The sequence below is a fragment of the Mustela erminea genome, chromosome 6 (assembly GCF_009829155.1).
Source record: "Mustela erminea isolate mMusErm1 chromosome 6, mMusErm1.Pri, whole genome shotgun sequence".
Taxonomy (NCBI): domain Eukaryota; kingdom Metazoa; phylum Chordata; class Mammalia; order Carnivora; family Mustelidae; genus Mustela; species Mustela erminea.
The window spans coordinates 87,814,343-87,829,700 of record NC_045619.1 but is presented as its reverse complement, the minus strand read 5'-3'; the positions used below and the strand labels follow the sequence as shown (position 1 = coordinate 87,829,700).

General features: G+C 49.4%; 1 protein-coding gene across 1 annotated transcript; it reads left to right on the top strand.

The window, feature by feature from the left end:
- Positions 1-1,277: 1,277 nt before the first annotated feature.
- KRT77 (keratin 77) lies at positions 1,278-14,017 on the top strand. The gene is made up of 9 exons (XM_032348312.1): positions 1,278-1,948; positions 6,402-6,616; positions 7,719-7,779; positions 8,291-8,386; positions 9,324-9,488; positions 10,908-11,033; positions 11,153-11,373; positions 11,789-11,823; positions 12,415-14,017. Exons 1-9 carry the CDS (start codon positions 1,376-1,378, stop codon positions 12,726-12,728), a joined length of 1,806 nt encoding a protein of 601 aa, XP_032204203.1. The 5' UTR covers positions 1,278-1,375; the 3' UTR covers positions 12,729-14,017.
- The last annotated feature ends 1,341 nt before the right edge of the window (positions 14,018-15,358 follow it).

Genomic DNA, 15,358 nt, shown 5'->3' with positions numbered 1-15,358 from the left:
TAAGGCTATTTCTCCCACATTTATTATTATTATTAATATTATTACTTTATTTTTATTAAGTTTCGGCTGAAAGCCACCATCCATTTGAGTTCAGAGGGCAAACACACATTTTTGTTGGATGACACTGATGCTCAATAAAAGAGCTTCATTCCAGGCTTGCTGGCAGTGCTTTCCAGAATTTGGGCCCATACACTAGTGCTGGTCCAGGGGCACTTTGTTACTACTTTGAGAAGAGATAAATACAGAATTTGAGAATAACCATTTAGAAACTTATTATTTTTTCCCATTTACAGTAGAACAATTTTATGTCTATTGAACTTAAAAATATGGTTTGTCTCCCTCCCAATCCCATCTTGTTTCATTTATTCTTCTCCTACCCACTTAAGCCCCCATGTTGCATCACCACTTCCTCATATCAGGGAGATCATATATAAAAATTGGGCCCATATATTGTATATCTTTAAAAAATTCTCCTCTTAAGGGAAATTTTTAAAATTTTATTTTACAAAAGCGTTGGTCTAAAATACATTGGACATAAAAAAAGAGATTTCATGGTAGTTTGTCTTCTGGTCTAGAAGACCATGTTCAGTCGTGAGAGATGCTCAATGCATCTGCAACCACAGACCTTCAGTGCTATAGGAGCTCATCTTCTTTGCAGAGGAGGAGCCTGAGGCACACAGAACAGCACATGATGCACCCAGCAAAATGAGAACAGTCTTGGGCAGAGTCTCCTGGCTTTCACTTGCACTCAATGACCACAATACTCTGTTCTCATGTGATTAAAATTTGGGATGTGCATGGTGGCGATCAGTCACAATAGGGAGCAAAAGCAGGGGGAGGGGAGGGGAGAACAAAACTTTCACCTGATCAGGGTAATGCTATGGTATTACCTGTTCTATCCCTGTCCCAGCTGTGATCAAAGGCAGCTAGACAACCCCTAGCTTTGCCCCAGATCTCCCTGGTCACACCCCAAGACAAACAATTCAACGGTGGCGTTTCTCAGGAAGGTATCAGCTAATGATTTGGGGGAAACTGTATAGGAGTTTCCAGCAACTCGGTCCTGAGAGATTATTGCATTCTGATCTCTAAATGGCAAGAGATGAATGATAAATGATCAAGTTGGGGAAGTTTATCTACAGTACAATTTCTGCAACTCATAGGTGTGAGGTTTTAAACAGATGTTGCTGGCAGGCAAACTAAACATAAATATTCCCCTCCCAGGATTCGGAAGGTGCCCAGCCCAGCGAATGCATGTATATATAGGGACTAAGCCAGCTGTCTTGTCAAAGGAGTCATAGCTCTTTTCCTCCTGGGTCTCTGCCTCCTTCCAGCCGGGACTTTTCTTTTGGCTGCTTCTCTGGATGTTCTAGTAACCATGAGCCGCCAATTCAGCTCTCAGTCAGCATTTAGCTCTAGGAGCAGGCGGTTCTATAGCACAGGCTCTTCTGCAGGCTCTGGCGGTGGGAGTCGGGCTGTGGGGTCTGTGTGTCAGGTCCGAGGCAGGTGTGGTGGTGGTGGTGGTGGCGGGTATGGGAGCCATGCCAGGGGGTTTGGCTCTAGGAGCCTCTACAACCTCGGAGGCAGTAAAAGCATCTCTATTAGCTTAGTGGGAAGAAGTGCTAGTGGTTTCTGCCAGGGTGGGGGTGCAGGAGGGAGATTTGGAGGAGGGGGCAGAAGTTTTGGGGGAGGTGGTTTTGGAGGTGGTGGCTTTGGGGGCGGTGGCTTTGGAGGTGGTGGCTATGGAGGAGGTGGTTTTGGGGGTAGCAATTTTGGGCTTGGGGGCTTTGGTCCTTCCTGTCCCCCAGGGGGCATCCAAGAGGTGACTATTAACCAGAGCCTCCTTCAGCCACTTCACTTGGAGGTGGACCCTGAAATTCAGAGAGTCAAGACCCAGGAGAGGGAGCAGATTATGGTCCTCAACAACAAGTTTGCTTCCTTCATTGACAAGGTGAGTACCTCAAGGGCAGGGGGATCTCTGGCCCCTGATCAAATCATTGAGAGGGCCTTGTGCCCTGCCACCTCTTACCACCTTGTATTATCTCAGTTTGGTGGTGACAATCACTTCCAGAAGTATATGTTCTGAGACCTTAAGAAAGCATTTATTTCATTAGGCCTCAATTTGACTTGCTGAGGGGATTTGTCTTTTCCTTTTGGCCTCAAAGGAGGTAAGAAGTGTGAAAATGTCCCACAGAAAAAATACATGGTGTAGTGACTTTATTCTCATTCATCATTATTTACTTTCCAACTACCCACTCACCCATCCATCCATCCATCCATCCACACATCCATCCACACATCCCTCCCACAAACATTTACTAAGCATCTATTATATGTCAGATACCGTGTCAGGTGCTACAGAGTGACAAGAACACAGGTCCCGGCCTCAAGGAACCATGGCACAGTCTAGACGAATGCTCTGAGGGTATTACTAGGGGCTAAAGTGAATAGCGTACTATCCTTCATTGGATAGGATATCCTTCATAGGATTCTATCACTGTTCCAAGAACGGGCCAGATGGAGCCATCATAGCCCCTTTCTCTAGTTCCTTAATTAAACTTCATATTAGGGCTGGTCCAGACCCAGATCAGCAAGTAGAGGCTAGTAGAGGCCTATGATAAGGACTTTCCTCCAGCATTTCCTTTTGTCTAGAGTTGGAGGCACAGTAGACCCTGTAGGCTCCCCAGAAATGTCTTTGTTCTTGGTGATGTAATGGGAAGCACTCTGGGGCACAAAGACCCCTGGATGCTCAGTGACTTTCCCTCAGTCCCATAGGAATTCAGTGTTGAGGCCAGCGCTTGACCTGTGGTCTGACTGCAGATTACCCATGGCTACCGCAGTGGATTCTGACTCTACTTTCTCATCTGGTCTTTCTTCTTTCACCCTTACCCTCATATAGTCCATTCTCAGAGTCACACAAGAGCCACCATTTAAGAACATTGTATCATTGTATCACTTCTCTTTTTGAATACTCCATTGGCTGTTTGTGTCATTTGGAATAAAAGCCAAGATCCTATAAGGCCCTGTGTGATCTAGCCTCCGCCCCACAGCTGCTGCTCACTCCCAGATTGCATTTGTGAGAATGAGGCAACATTGCCACCACTGGGTAGAACATCTCTCAAGCTGCAAATTTTGGTGAACAGAGTGAGGACTGGACGTTAGCTCCCCAAGGTACAAACTCATTGCTTGCAGTGACCCTTCACTCCCTCTGTGCTCCTTTCCTGTTTCTTTCTTACTTACCAGGACACTATTGTGTTCCTGAACCTTCTAGTACCCCATGCCTGCCTCAGGACCTTTGCTCCTGCCATTCCCTCTGCTTTGAACTGCTCCTTCCTGAGAGTGGTCTGGCTTGCTCCCTCACCTCCTTCAGATCTTTTCTCAGATGCCACTATCTTAGCGGAACCTTTCCTGATTTCCCTTTCGAAGCAGCACCCACATACCAGCATCCTTATCCATCCTTATCCCTGTGTTACTTTTCTCCGTTGTCCCTAAGGCCATTTGACACACTGCATATTTCAAATGCCTCTGGGTGTAGACTATCCAGGGCAATTACCACCCTGGCACAGAGGATTCAAGCTCAGCTGAACAAGATCAGGCCGGTATCTCCATGGGAATAGATGGACACCCCCCCTTTCCTTCCAGAGGTCCTTTATCCTTGCCTTTGGTTCTACAAAAGCCTTTGTGTCTATTTCTACTCTCTGAGTGTCCAAGCCTGACACCTGAAGGGCTGACTAGACTTGTCATTCAACATGTATTTATTGAGTAATTATCATATGCCAGCCTATTCTGGGTGTTGGAGATTCAATTATAAACAAAACAGACAAAGTCTCTGCTTTCTAGGAGTTTCTAGTCTATTCAGAGGGACAGTTGTCTACACTCGGAGGCAATTCCAAAGCCCTTAGCATTTCACTAGTCCATGATACTTATGAACTGTCTTCTCTGTGTTGGGCACTGTGTGTCTATGGGTCTGAGCACCTTGTGTCCACAGGAGATCAAAGCCAACATGGGCCTGCCTTCCTGAGGCTCCCCCAGCCAAGGAGGGTTATGTTCAAACAGCACTAAGCGACAGCAAGTCACACTAGATGCTCCGGGGAAGGGACTGAGGGCTATAAAGGCGAGATACCAGGAGAATGCCACTTTAGTTGAAATCAAGAGGGTAAATGCTTAGCCAGGCAAAGAGTTGCTGGAGGCAGCAGGAGGTCCCTGGGGCTGGACTGTCATAAACAGGAGGGAGAGGAGCATGACAAGCCAAGAGGGATATGCTTTTTCCAGAATGAAGGTGAGCTCAGCATGATGCTAGTTTCATCTGTACAGATGGGACATAGCCCAGGTATGTTTTGGGGGGCCTGGGAAAAAATCACAGTGGCTTTCAGTGATTTTTCTAGCTATTAAATCTTACTAAAATTGCTTGGCACTCTTTGCACCCAGTCTCTGCCTTTGCAGTTTGGGTGGCCTGACGAAACCATGGGTTCCTTTGCTGATGTGCTCTGAGTTACTGTGTATGTGCATGGGGAGAAGGTGCTCTGGCTAACCTGCCCCTCATTGTTTGATGTGGAGAGTCCCTGTGGGTCCATGAAATTTTTTCCTTCAGTTCCTGCAATACTGAGCACAGGGCTGAGACCCCATGTCTGTTTGATTCGTCTACCTCCTCGCAATGCTGCTAGAACAAAACTAGGCCAGGTGGCAGGAATTTCCCATGGTGGGGGTTGGGGGGGGTTCAAGCTGAGACAACCTGTGAGATCTGCTTGCCTTAACTCTTGCTTTAATGAAGCTAAAAAAATGAGCCATGGGGAATAGTGTTCACTGTCTCCCAGCCTAGAGTAAAAATTCAAAGGGAGTTAACAAGGCTGGCCCCTCGGAAGGGCAGTCCTAAGGGCTGGGTGGCATTGTAGGGGAGTGTCTTCAGGGTTCTGTCCTGACCACACAAAGCAGTGAGTTTGTCCTCATACACAACTCCCAGGAGGATTCTGGAATGTTTGTGTGTGTGTGTTGTGTGTGTGTACACGTGTGTGTGTGTTTCTGCACCCGAGCGAAGTATAGAGGCATCCCCTATCTTCACCAAAGGCGTGGGAAGGGAGGCTCCATCTAAGGGCCACCTGTGGGGGTAAGGTGAAGATTGATCACAATCTTGCGGAGCACAATCCATGCACTTGGTCTGCACAGCCAGTCAGCTCTCTGGACCCTGTACCTGGCCTCTGTGCCCAGTTTTGGAAGAAGAGGTAGTGAGAATATAGGATGATGTCCACTCTCCATTTTCCATGTCAGTGAATGTTAATGAAGGGTATCGCAACATGAGTATTTCCCAAACACTAGATAACCCCAAAGTCCTTACTTTAGGGCATGCTTATGCATTATATAACATTTCTAAAAAATGGGAATGGGGCACCTGGGTGGCTCAGTTGGTTAAGCATCTGACTTCGGTTCAGGTCATGATCTCAGGGGCATGGAACTGAGTCCCACTTCAGGCTTCCTGCTCTGTGGGGAGTCTGCCTACCCACTCCCTTTGTCTCCCCCGCCCCCGTCATGCTCTCTGTCTCCCAAACGAGTAGATAAAACGTTATAAAAAAAGTGGGGCGACTTGTTTTTAAAATTCTGAGTTAGCATTTATGTGAGGTGACCTTCTGAAACACACTGGCAGGAAATGGACATGGTGGACCCTGCAGGATGGGGGCACCCAGGCTGGTCTGGTCAGAAATCAGTATCATATTCTTAGTCAAATTGTTTCCTCCCTCTTATTGTCTCATCTTCTCAATCACAGACAGCATTTCAGCCACAAAGAGAAATGAGCCTTGGATATTAATGTTTAGACGCTCTGCATGCATCACCATTTCTTTACGCTGGCAGGGGGTGTGGTGTGTGGAGTGACAGCTCTGTGGTATACGTGGCTGTAGCTGAAGAAAAGAAGGCATTCCACTGGAGGTGGCTGACCATCAAAATCAGAGTTAGCTTAGTTTTTTTTTTTTTTTAAGATTTTATTTATCTGATAGGGAGAGACACAGCGAGAGAGGGAACACAAGCAGGGGTGAGTGGGAGTGGGAGAAGCAGGCTTCCCGCCGAGCAGGGAGCCCCATGCGGGGCTCCATCCCAGGACCCTGGGATCATGACCTGAGCTGAAGGCAGATGCTTAATGACTGAGCCACCCAGGTGCCAGGTGCCCCCAGAGTTAGCTTAGTAACTCAGAGTTAATTTTAGGCAAGCTGACCTTATAGCCCTTGATCAACCATCAGAAACCACATTGTGTTCTGTGTGTCCTGGTCCCACAGAAGGGGAAGCTCTCTGATCCCAAGGGGGACCATCTTGATTCTCTGAGGTCAGATATGCTGTCTGGTTGCCAGACTTGCTACCTGTGGGGGTGCTTCTTGGACCCACAGCCCAGGATGAACTTGGAAGTCTCTTGCTCTTAGGTGCGATTCCTGGAGCAGCAGAATCAGGTGCTGCAAACGAAGTGGGAGCTGCTGCAGCAGGTAAACACCTCTACTCGGACCAACAACCTGGAGCCCATCTTGGAGAACTACATCAGTGAGCTGCGGAGGCAGGTGGATTTCCTCAACACCGAGCAGATGCGCCAGAACAGTGAAGTTAGGAACATGCAGGATGTCGTGGAGGACTACAAGAACAAGTGAGACCCCAGGAAGGGTAAATGGGTCAAGAACTGATTCAGGGGCAAGATGTTCTGCTTTCGTGTTACTATGTCAGGGGGGACCAGGGTCCCTACCTGGCTCTGTACTGTACAACCACAGAGGGCACCATCTTGCCTATGGCAGCTCGGGTAGGATAGTTCTCAGTTGCATTGGGTGGGAAGGGCAGACTATCCTCAGGGTGCTGGACCCAGATGAGCCAAGTTCCAGTGGGTTTTGCCACTTTCTGACTGCTTGCAACTCTGTCTTTCTAAGCTTTTAGTTTTTATCTTAGTAAAGTAGGGATGGTAAGCACCCTCCCTTTTGGGTTGCTGTGACAGGCAGATCTGGGTTCTCAGGCTTCGGTGTGCAGCAGGCTGGTTGAGTAGGCCTGGAAAAGCACCAGAGGGTTTGCATTTCTGGTATGCTTCCACGTGATGCTGGTGGATTGGGGACCACACTTTGAGAACCACCTGTTTAGATGACATTATGCTTGATGAGTTCCTAGACTGTGTCCGCACATACTAAGCACTAGTTTTTATTAGTCAGAATGGTAGGGATGGCAGGACTTGTCTAATGCCAGATCAGTTGCTCCTGCATCCTGTAGGCAACCGAACAGCTTCTCCCTCCCCACGTGACAGTGCAGGGTGTTACTCTTGACGCCACCCTGACATGCCAATCAGAAAGTCAAGAGGGTGTGGCTCCAAAAGGGCAAGTGAAATTCACACTGAAGGTGTTGGGGGGCAACATGGTAGGTGACATTTTTTTCTCTTTAAAACAATTCAGCAAAAGTGGCTATTTATGTTCTCAACTGCAAAAAATGAGTGAGTGCAACAAATTTACAAAGGTAAAACATCAAAAGAAAGAGGGACATTTCAGGGTGGTTCTGTGTGGCTCTGCATTTTCCACTTTGGATTGTTGTCCTCTGTACTGACCTGGAAGGCCCAGAACTGGTTTCAGCTGCTTGTCTGTGAGAGTGGCAGGGGATAGTGAAAGTCTAGCACTAAAAGTTTGAATATTCCAAGCTGCCTGATGTGAGGAAAAATCTCAAGGAGCCAAGGTCAGCCTCAGCAGCCTATCTGTGTCTCTTACTACCCCCTACAGATACGAGGAAGAGATCAACCGGAGGGCCAACACTGAAAATGACTTTGTCGTCCTGAAGAAGGTGAAGGATGGGGGTGATCCCAGGGGGACCGTGGGCCCAGGGGGCTGAGCAGAGTGAGGAACTACTGTGGGATACTATGTGACCGAGAGGGGAATGGTGACCACTGGGGGCAGCTTGTTGAGGGTGTGGCCTGAATGAAGGCCCCTGCACTGAAGGGGTTAAGTCTGAAAGTGATGTTGATATCAATCTTGAGGCTTCCTGGAGTACTTATCTCTCTACAGTCCTGAAGGTAAAGTTCAATCAACTGACACCTGTCAGTCGTGTGCAGCCTTGAGACCTGGGGAGGGACCTGAGGCGCTGTGTGTGAATGACTGGGATGAAGGGCTTAGTGTCACATTTCCTTCTGGCCAGGAGAGCCAGAGATTTTGCAGGTCCCTCACCTGAGTGAGGTAAGGAAATTTGCAGTCAAGGAAATAAACCAAGAGAGGTTTAGCCACTTGCCTGGGTCACCCTGTGAGCGTCCAGGCAACACCTGGACAATAAAGTCAGACTATTTCTGCTTGCTGATCAGGATGTGGATGCTGCTTACATGAGCAAGGTAGACCTGGAGTCCAAGGTGAATGTCCTCTTTGGAGAGATCAGTTTCCTGAAGTATTTATTTGATATGGTAAGTTCAGTCCTCATGAGAAACTCTTCTCTTGCCTCACATGTCACAAAGGGCTATTGGAGGTGGAGGCCTGAAACCCAACATGACCCACTAGGGACTTCTCTCCCTAGTCGCCTCAGCTCTGTGGGACTGGAGTCAATCTCCCAATCCCCAGTGCTCAGATTCCTGGGTGCAGGTGCTGGAGATGGGAGACAGGGAGGGTCCTGAGGGAGAAGATGGAACAGCCCTTTTTTCTACCTAGACATGAGGTTAATACCCAGCACATACAGGAAGAAAACCGACCAGAAATCATCAGTGCTGGGAAGCCAATAGGGCTATTGGAGAATTCTGTAGGAGAGGACAATGTGGATCCTAAAGGGAATGAGGATGAAGCCTGCAGTGGTGAGGGATAATATGCTCCTACCCCTGACCTTACTGTTGCCATGTCTACCTTGGGCCAGATGTCGTGCGAGGAGCTTTGCCATGTCTTGGTCTTCATTCTGCTGATAAGAGAGCTGAGGCACTCAGAGACTCAGTCACTAGCTCAGTCCCTCAGCTAGTCACTAGCTAGTTGGCAGTAGAGTCCAGGCTCAAAAGTGAGGGAATGGCTGCATGTATTTCTTAACGAACAAGTCTTCCTGTCAGAGAGCCCAACCAAAAATGGCAGCCAAGCCAACTAAGGCAGGGAGAGAGGGTACAGGAGAGGCATTGTGTACAGGGGGTGCCTACAAGGGCTCTGGATTCATGCTCCTTTCTTCTCCCTAGAGGCTAGGTCTGGGGGCCTTTACCTTTAGTTAAGGTACCTCTTGGGGTGAACAACTATTCAAAGATCTTTCCCCAAGACTCCCATCTGGCTCAGCCTTCTGTTTTCCCCAAAGAGACTTGAGGGGACAGGAGAGGGAAACTGAGGCCCCAGGAGGAAAGTGGAAAGAGTCAGCCTGGGTTCCATGCCTTGCAGGAGCTGTCCCAGATGCAAACCCATATCAGTGACACCAATGTCATCTTGTCTATGGACAATAACCGCTTCCTGGACCTGGATAGCATCATCGATGCAGTGAGGACCCAGTATGAGCTAATTGCACAGAAGAGCAAGGATGAGGCTGAGGCGCTGTACCAGACCAAGGTGAGCACTGCTGATTTTCTACCCAGACTTGGTACCCCAAACCAGACATAGCCTCAGAATTTCTACCATCTTCCTCTTATTTTGGAAGTTATATATATACACACACATACATATATGTATCTGTATACATTATATATATATACACAAACATATGTGTTTATATATGTGTGTTTATATATGTGTATATGTATATATGTGTATATATAAAATATCTAATCTCATTTGCTCTTTATGACAAGCCTGCAAGGTAAAGATTTGGCTACCCTTATTTTGAAGATAGTGGAGTATGACCTTCCCTAGTTTCCATAGGGTCTTATGGCAGGTAACAGGCAGAAGCAGGACTTAAACTTAGGTGTCCTGTCTACAAACCCATTCCCTAAACCACTTATGATGTTTTTTATTCTTGCTTTTTTCATAATGATATCTTCTAAACTGTAGTTTTGTCCTTTTGTCTTTCACTTATTATTTGTGAATGCTGTTCTGTGACATTAAATATTATACATCATTTTAATAGCAGCATGGTGTCCATGGTAAGAATATACTCATTTATGGCATAAACATCTCTGTGGCTAAGTTTTTGGGCACATTTATGATTACTTATTTATTATCAGTGGACTCAGACCTTTTTGGAGGGTGAAAACTGTAGTTAAGGATCAAAGGCTGGTTCCTTCATTCTGAACTCCTGGCACTTGAGATCTACTTTCTCAACACCAATCCTAGAGGGCCTCTGTCCCCCTGCCCTATAGGCAGGCATTCCGAGCAGGGTGGATTTCAGTGTCAGACCAGGGAGGTAGATGGTCAACAGGGAAAGCATCAGAATACAGAGCTTCCCTTGAACCAGCAACTCTCCCCACTCCCTGCCACCTTACCTCCTCCCGAGCCCTGTGGGAGCTTACCGAAGGGGCCACATAGATACAGAAATGACATAGAGAGGAGAATGGGAATAAACAAGGGGCATGCTGAAGGCCTCTGAGGAAATCAGGTCTTGGCTTCTAGGGAAACCATCCTGGAAAAGGGTAGGAAGGAATGTGGTGTGCTGGCAAAAGGGAAGAGGTCCCGGTGTTGGTAAAGGCCAGCAGTAAGGCCTAGATGGGGGAACAAGTAAGTGGAAAAGGGCATCTAGGAGCAGCTTTGTCTAGGATTTGGGTCTGGCCAGAGACTGGTGAGAAAGAGGGCGGCTTGAACAAGACTGTATGTGTGTGTGTGTGTGTGTGTAGGGGGGGTGTCATGGCTCAGATGAGGGACATTTGGCACAGGAGTGAGTGTGTTATCAGGGTATCACGGCTCTGGGGATGGGGCATAGCTGGGAACTGTCCCAGGAGAGCAGATTCGGGCGGGGCCTGGGAAGGTAGACTCACTCCCTCGAGGAGTGCCTCCTGCAGTGCAGCAGGCTGACCATGATGCCGTCTTTGTTCTCAGTACCAGGAGCTCCAGATCTCGGCGGGAAGACACGGAGACGAGCTGAAGAACAGCAAGATGGAGATCGCTGAGCTCAACCGCACCATCCAGAGGCTACAGGCAGAGATCGGCAATGTCAAGAAGCAGGTGAGAAAGATGCTCAGGGTGGGCTGTCCGGACACGCCACCTCCCACAGGGCCCTGTCAGATGGGGCTCCTGAAGCTCACCTCCCATTCGGTTCTTCTCTGCGACCGTCCCCTGGGCAGCTTGAGCAGATGCATGTGGCCATTTCGGATGCAGAGGAGAGAGGAGAACAGGCCCTTCAGGATGCACGGCAGAAGCTTGGGGACCTGGAGGACGCCCTGCAGCAGTCCAAGGAGGAGTTGGCGCGGCTACTGCGTGACTACCAGGCGCTACTAGGGGCCAAGCTGTCCCTGGACGTGGAGATCGCCACCTACCGCAAGCTACTGGAGGGCGAGGAGAGCAGGTGGGTCCTGCTTCTGGGGCCAGCGTGCAGGCTGCCCCCATGGGGTGGTGAAACTGACTATTTGGAGAGAAAACAGTCCTTGCTTTCTGGGAAGATGAGTAGATCTGGCTGAGTAGAAGCATTAAAATCAGAAGCAGAAGATATGTCATTGTCTTCAGTCCCCTGCCTCCCAGCGGAATGCCCCTATACCCCAGCCTAAGCCATGCAGCCAGTGCTAAATGGCTTCCAGAAACTGCTTAAAACCCTCTCTAGCCCCTCACTCCCTGACTCCCTAGCCTGTGCACCCACCTTTCCCTAAAGCTCGGGGACAGTTTTCACTTCAGGGGAATGTCTCTGCTCCGGATGTTTCCAGGCTGTCACCTGCCTTCCCCTGGGCTTTGCTGGTCTGGCTGATGTGTGTGCTTTGGTTTTTCAGGATGTCTGGGGAGCTGCAGAGCCATGTGAGCATCTGTAAGTCACAGGGCCCAGGGGGTGGGCTGTTTGGGGCGGGGCAGGGCAAAGGGAGGGCTCCGGATGGCTGACCAGCCAAGGACCACGCTCAGCGTTCTAGTTTCCAGTCCTGCACGGTGAAAAAAACCAGTGAGCCAACAAATTGCAAAGCCTGGAAAAATTCCCTGAACTAAATTCTTACGATTTTAGTTCTTAATGTATTTTAGTGTTCACGAGACCTAATAATCAGTAGCAGCTTAGAACTTGTTGGGGTGTATGGATAATGAAAGCAGGTCCTGACGTGCTTTGTCTTTTTTTTTATTATTATTATGATCATGTTCAATTAGCCAACATATAGTACATCATTGATTTTTGATGTAGTATTCAACCATTCATTAGTTCCCTAAAATACCCAGTGCTTTCTCCTATGAAGAATACTTTGAAAAGGGAAAGCCTTTCATCCGAGGTAACTTTTTGCAAGTCAGATGCCGCCAGCCACTAAGGATGCAGGAGGCTGCCCGAAGGAGGGTGCAGAGAGGTGCAGGGGGGAGGTCCAGGCTGGTGCCCTGGCCAGCCCTTCTGACCCACGCTGGGGATACCCTCTCCCTACAGCTGTGCAGAGCAGCCAGACGACCGTCAGCGGCGGGGGCGGCGGGGGCGGTGGCAGCCGTGGCTCTGGAGGCTACGGTGGCGGCGGCTATGGGGGCTCCGGCGGCGGCGGCTCCCGTGGGAGCGGAGGCAGCTACGGCGGGGGCTCCCGAGGGGGCAGCGGAGGTGGTTACGCGGGTGGCGGCGGCGGCGGCGGGAGCTACGGAGCGAGCAGCCGGAGCAGCAGCAAGTACGCGGGCAGAGGCGGCGGCGGCTCCTCCCGCGTGCAGATCATCCAGACCTCCACCAACACCTCCCACAAGCGGATCCTGGAGTAGAGGGAGGCTCACACACACCCCCGCCGGCAAGGCGCTATCCTGTCCCCTCCCCCGCGCCCCTCCTGAACCCTTCTCACTTACCTTTCTCTCCTGGGTCTCAGCAGCTTTGCTAACACATTCCACGCTAGAGGGGGAAGCAGGTGGATAACCCCAAACTGCAGATCTGGCTTTGGAGGGCGCTGGTTGGCGGCCAGAATCACAGCCAGACGGCTCTCGGCTCAGACTCCACTCAGCTGGCCCTGCTCCTGCCCCAGGGGACACCCAGGGCCCCAGTTTAGCACTGGAGAAAGACAGCCTGTAGACTCTCCACCAAGCGGATGATGGAGAGTTAATGTCAAGGATATCAGGTTTCCTGCATCTTTCCTGCACCTGAGATGCCCTGTGAACAGTAATCCATCCCTTAGGGGACCTGCAGAATGAGGACTTTGGGCCAGTAGCTTGGCAAGACGAACCTCTGTGCCACGGACGCATTCCTGTCCGTTGGTCTGTTAACCTCATGCTTTCACGTCGGTGGAGAGTATGGATTTGCTGTCCTCATCAGACACCACAAAGTCATGTCTGGTCCTGATTCTGCATCTCTGTCTTAAGCATTGTTCTCTGGGTTAACAGCCCAAGGTGGGAGCATTTCAGAGGACATGTGTCCTTGTCCCCTGGGAGGACTAATTACTGGTGAATAGAGGAGTCAGTGGGCAAGCAGTGGAGCTCTGCTCTGTCCTACCCCTCCTGCCAGTTCCATTCTCTGTCAGTCTGGCCCTTCCTGAATTCTGCTCCATAATGGCCTTCCTGAGAATTGTCCAGGAGGCTGGGCACATGCAGCCTAGCACTGTTGTGTCCATGTGCCAGGCCCTGAGGAGTTGGAGGATCAAGCATGGGTCTCAGGAGGGTTCTATCCTGACCAGTCTGGAAGCTGCTGGCCTGGTGTCCTTTCCTGGGGTCTCAAAGCCCCTCTGTTTTCCTCTTCTCTGTGACTGGGCACTTCCTGAGAATTTGACCCTTCCTTTCAGGCCTTCACAGGTGTTTGCAATGCGCTGGAGGGGACAGGAAGGGGAAACTATCAGCCAATGAGCGGGCCTGGAGAGGGGGAGGGGGAGGGCAGTGTTGCTTCTGAGATCTGGAGTCACCTTCGCTTCCTTGCTGAGTCCTAACGCAGCCTCCAAGTCCGAGATTCTGTTGGGACCTCAGACGGGCTCAGTGGGGGTCCCTTCATCATTTCCTGGTTGAAGGTTGTACCTTGAAGGGCTTGACATTTTTGGTGTTTCTACAATAAAATTTTCTGTGACCTCAAACTACTGTTGAGTCAGAGATAAGTGATTTCTTCTTAAGTTTCTGCAGGCCTCTGCAATTATTCATATCTGGAAATTATTATTTTTATTATATTTTTATTAAATGAGTAACACATGATCTTAAAAGACCTTGCAGACATAATCTTACTAGTGCTGAAAGTGGCTGTTCATTCCAAAGTCACTTACACATTTATTCAGCTCCTGCTGTGTGCCAGGCAGTGGCCTTAGCCCTGGAGTGCAGTATTGACTAAACATGTTTCTGAATCTTCAGGTACTCACAATCTAAACGTTAGGGTATGGAAAAGGGGAGAGTTCAGAAAGAGGAGAAATCAGAGCAATGTGTCCCTGTGGACCTTTTAGTCTGAAGGTGGAAGCAAGGTCTGTCCTGTAGTCACAGGCAGACCCTTCATTGCAGGAGCGGTGGGACCTGCCATAGGTGCCAATGCTGGGGAAGAGAAGTTGGCCCCCGAACGTGGCTCTCCTAGGCTAGAATGTGGAATGGGACTGGGGAACAGAGCAGAAGTAGGTGTGGGCAGGGACTGAGGGAAGGGCCCTTCAGACAGGGGACTAGTGTTCTAGAGACTCAAAGGTAAGAGAGAGGGAATGTGTGTGAATGAGAGAGGGTGGCTTTCCAGGAGACATGAGCTCAGAAGATAAGAGACTGAGCCCATTCACCCAGTGGGGGTCCTGGGCAGAGTTTCTGGAATCCATGCCTCTGGGGAAAACACAGATGCCAATATTCAAGAATGGAGCAAATTAAGCTACCACTTTATCCTACGTGATATTTTGAGTCTGTGTAAAGAAGTCACATAAAAGACGTGACCTACTTTCTTCTTCCCTGAAGGAGTACAGATGGCAGTTTGGATATGGGATTCATTCAAATATGGCTGCAGCCCATACTGATAAGACAGTGTGTTCCCACGCACACCCCTACCTGCTCTCTGAGAGGTTTCTCCTCATGGCACCTTGGCAATGGCCCTGTGGGGGAATAGGCTGGGAAAGGAGAGATGGGCAGAGGAGCTGTCTGAAGGGAAGGAGAGAGGACTTAGAGAGAAGCCATGCCACATTTGAAGTAAAAAAAAAACCCCATGGGACAGGGATGGGAAGAGAGAAAACAGCAGTGGGCGTAAACATGATTTGATGTAGAGTGTTCAGCCGCCAACAGTGACAGCACATGAACAAACAGCTGTTGGTGGCCACTGGGGATGGGTGTGGGGATCAGGAAGATTGTAGTGTTCCGAATCCACTTTAGCTCTTCTGTAGTCTGATCACTCTGAGGACATTACTTAAGAGGAGTCCATTCAGACGCCAGTGGCCATTGTGGTGGCAGTGGGTGACCAAAACCCT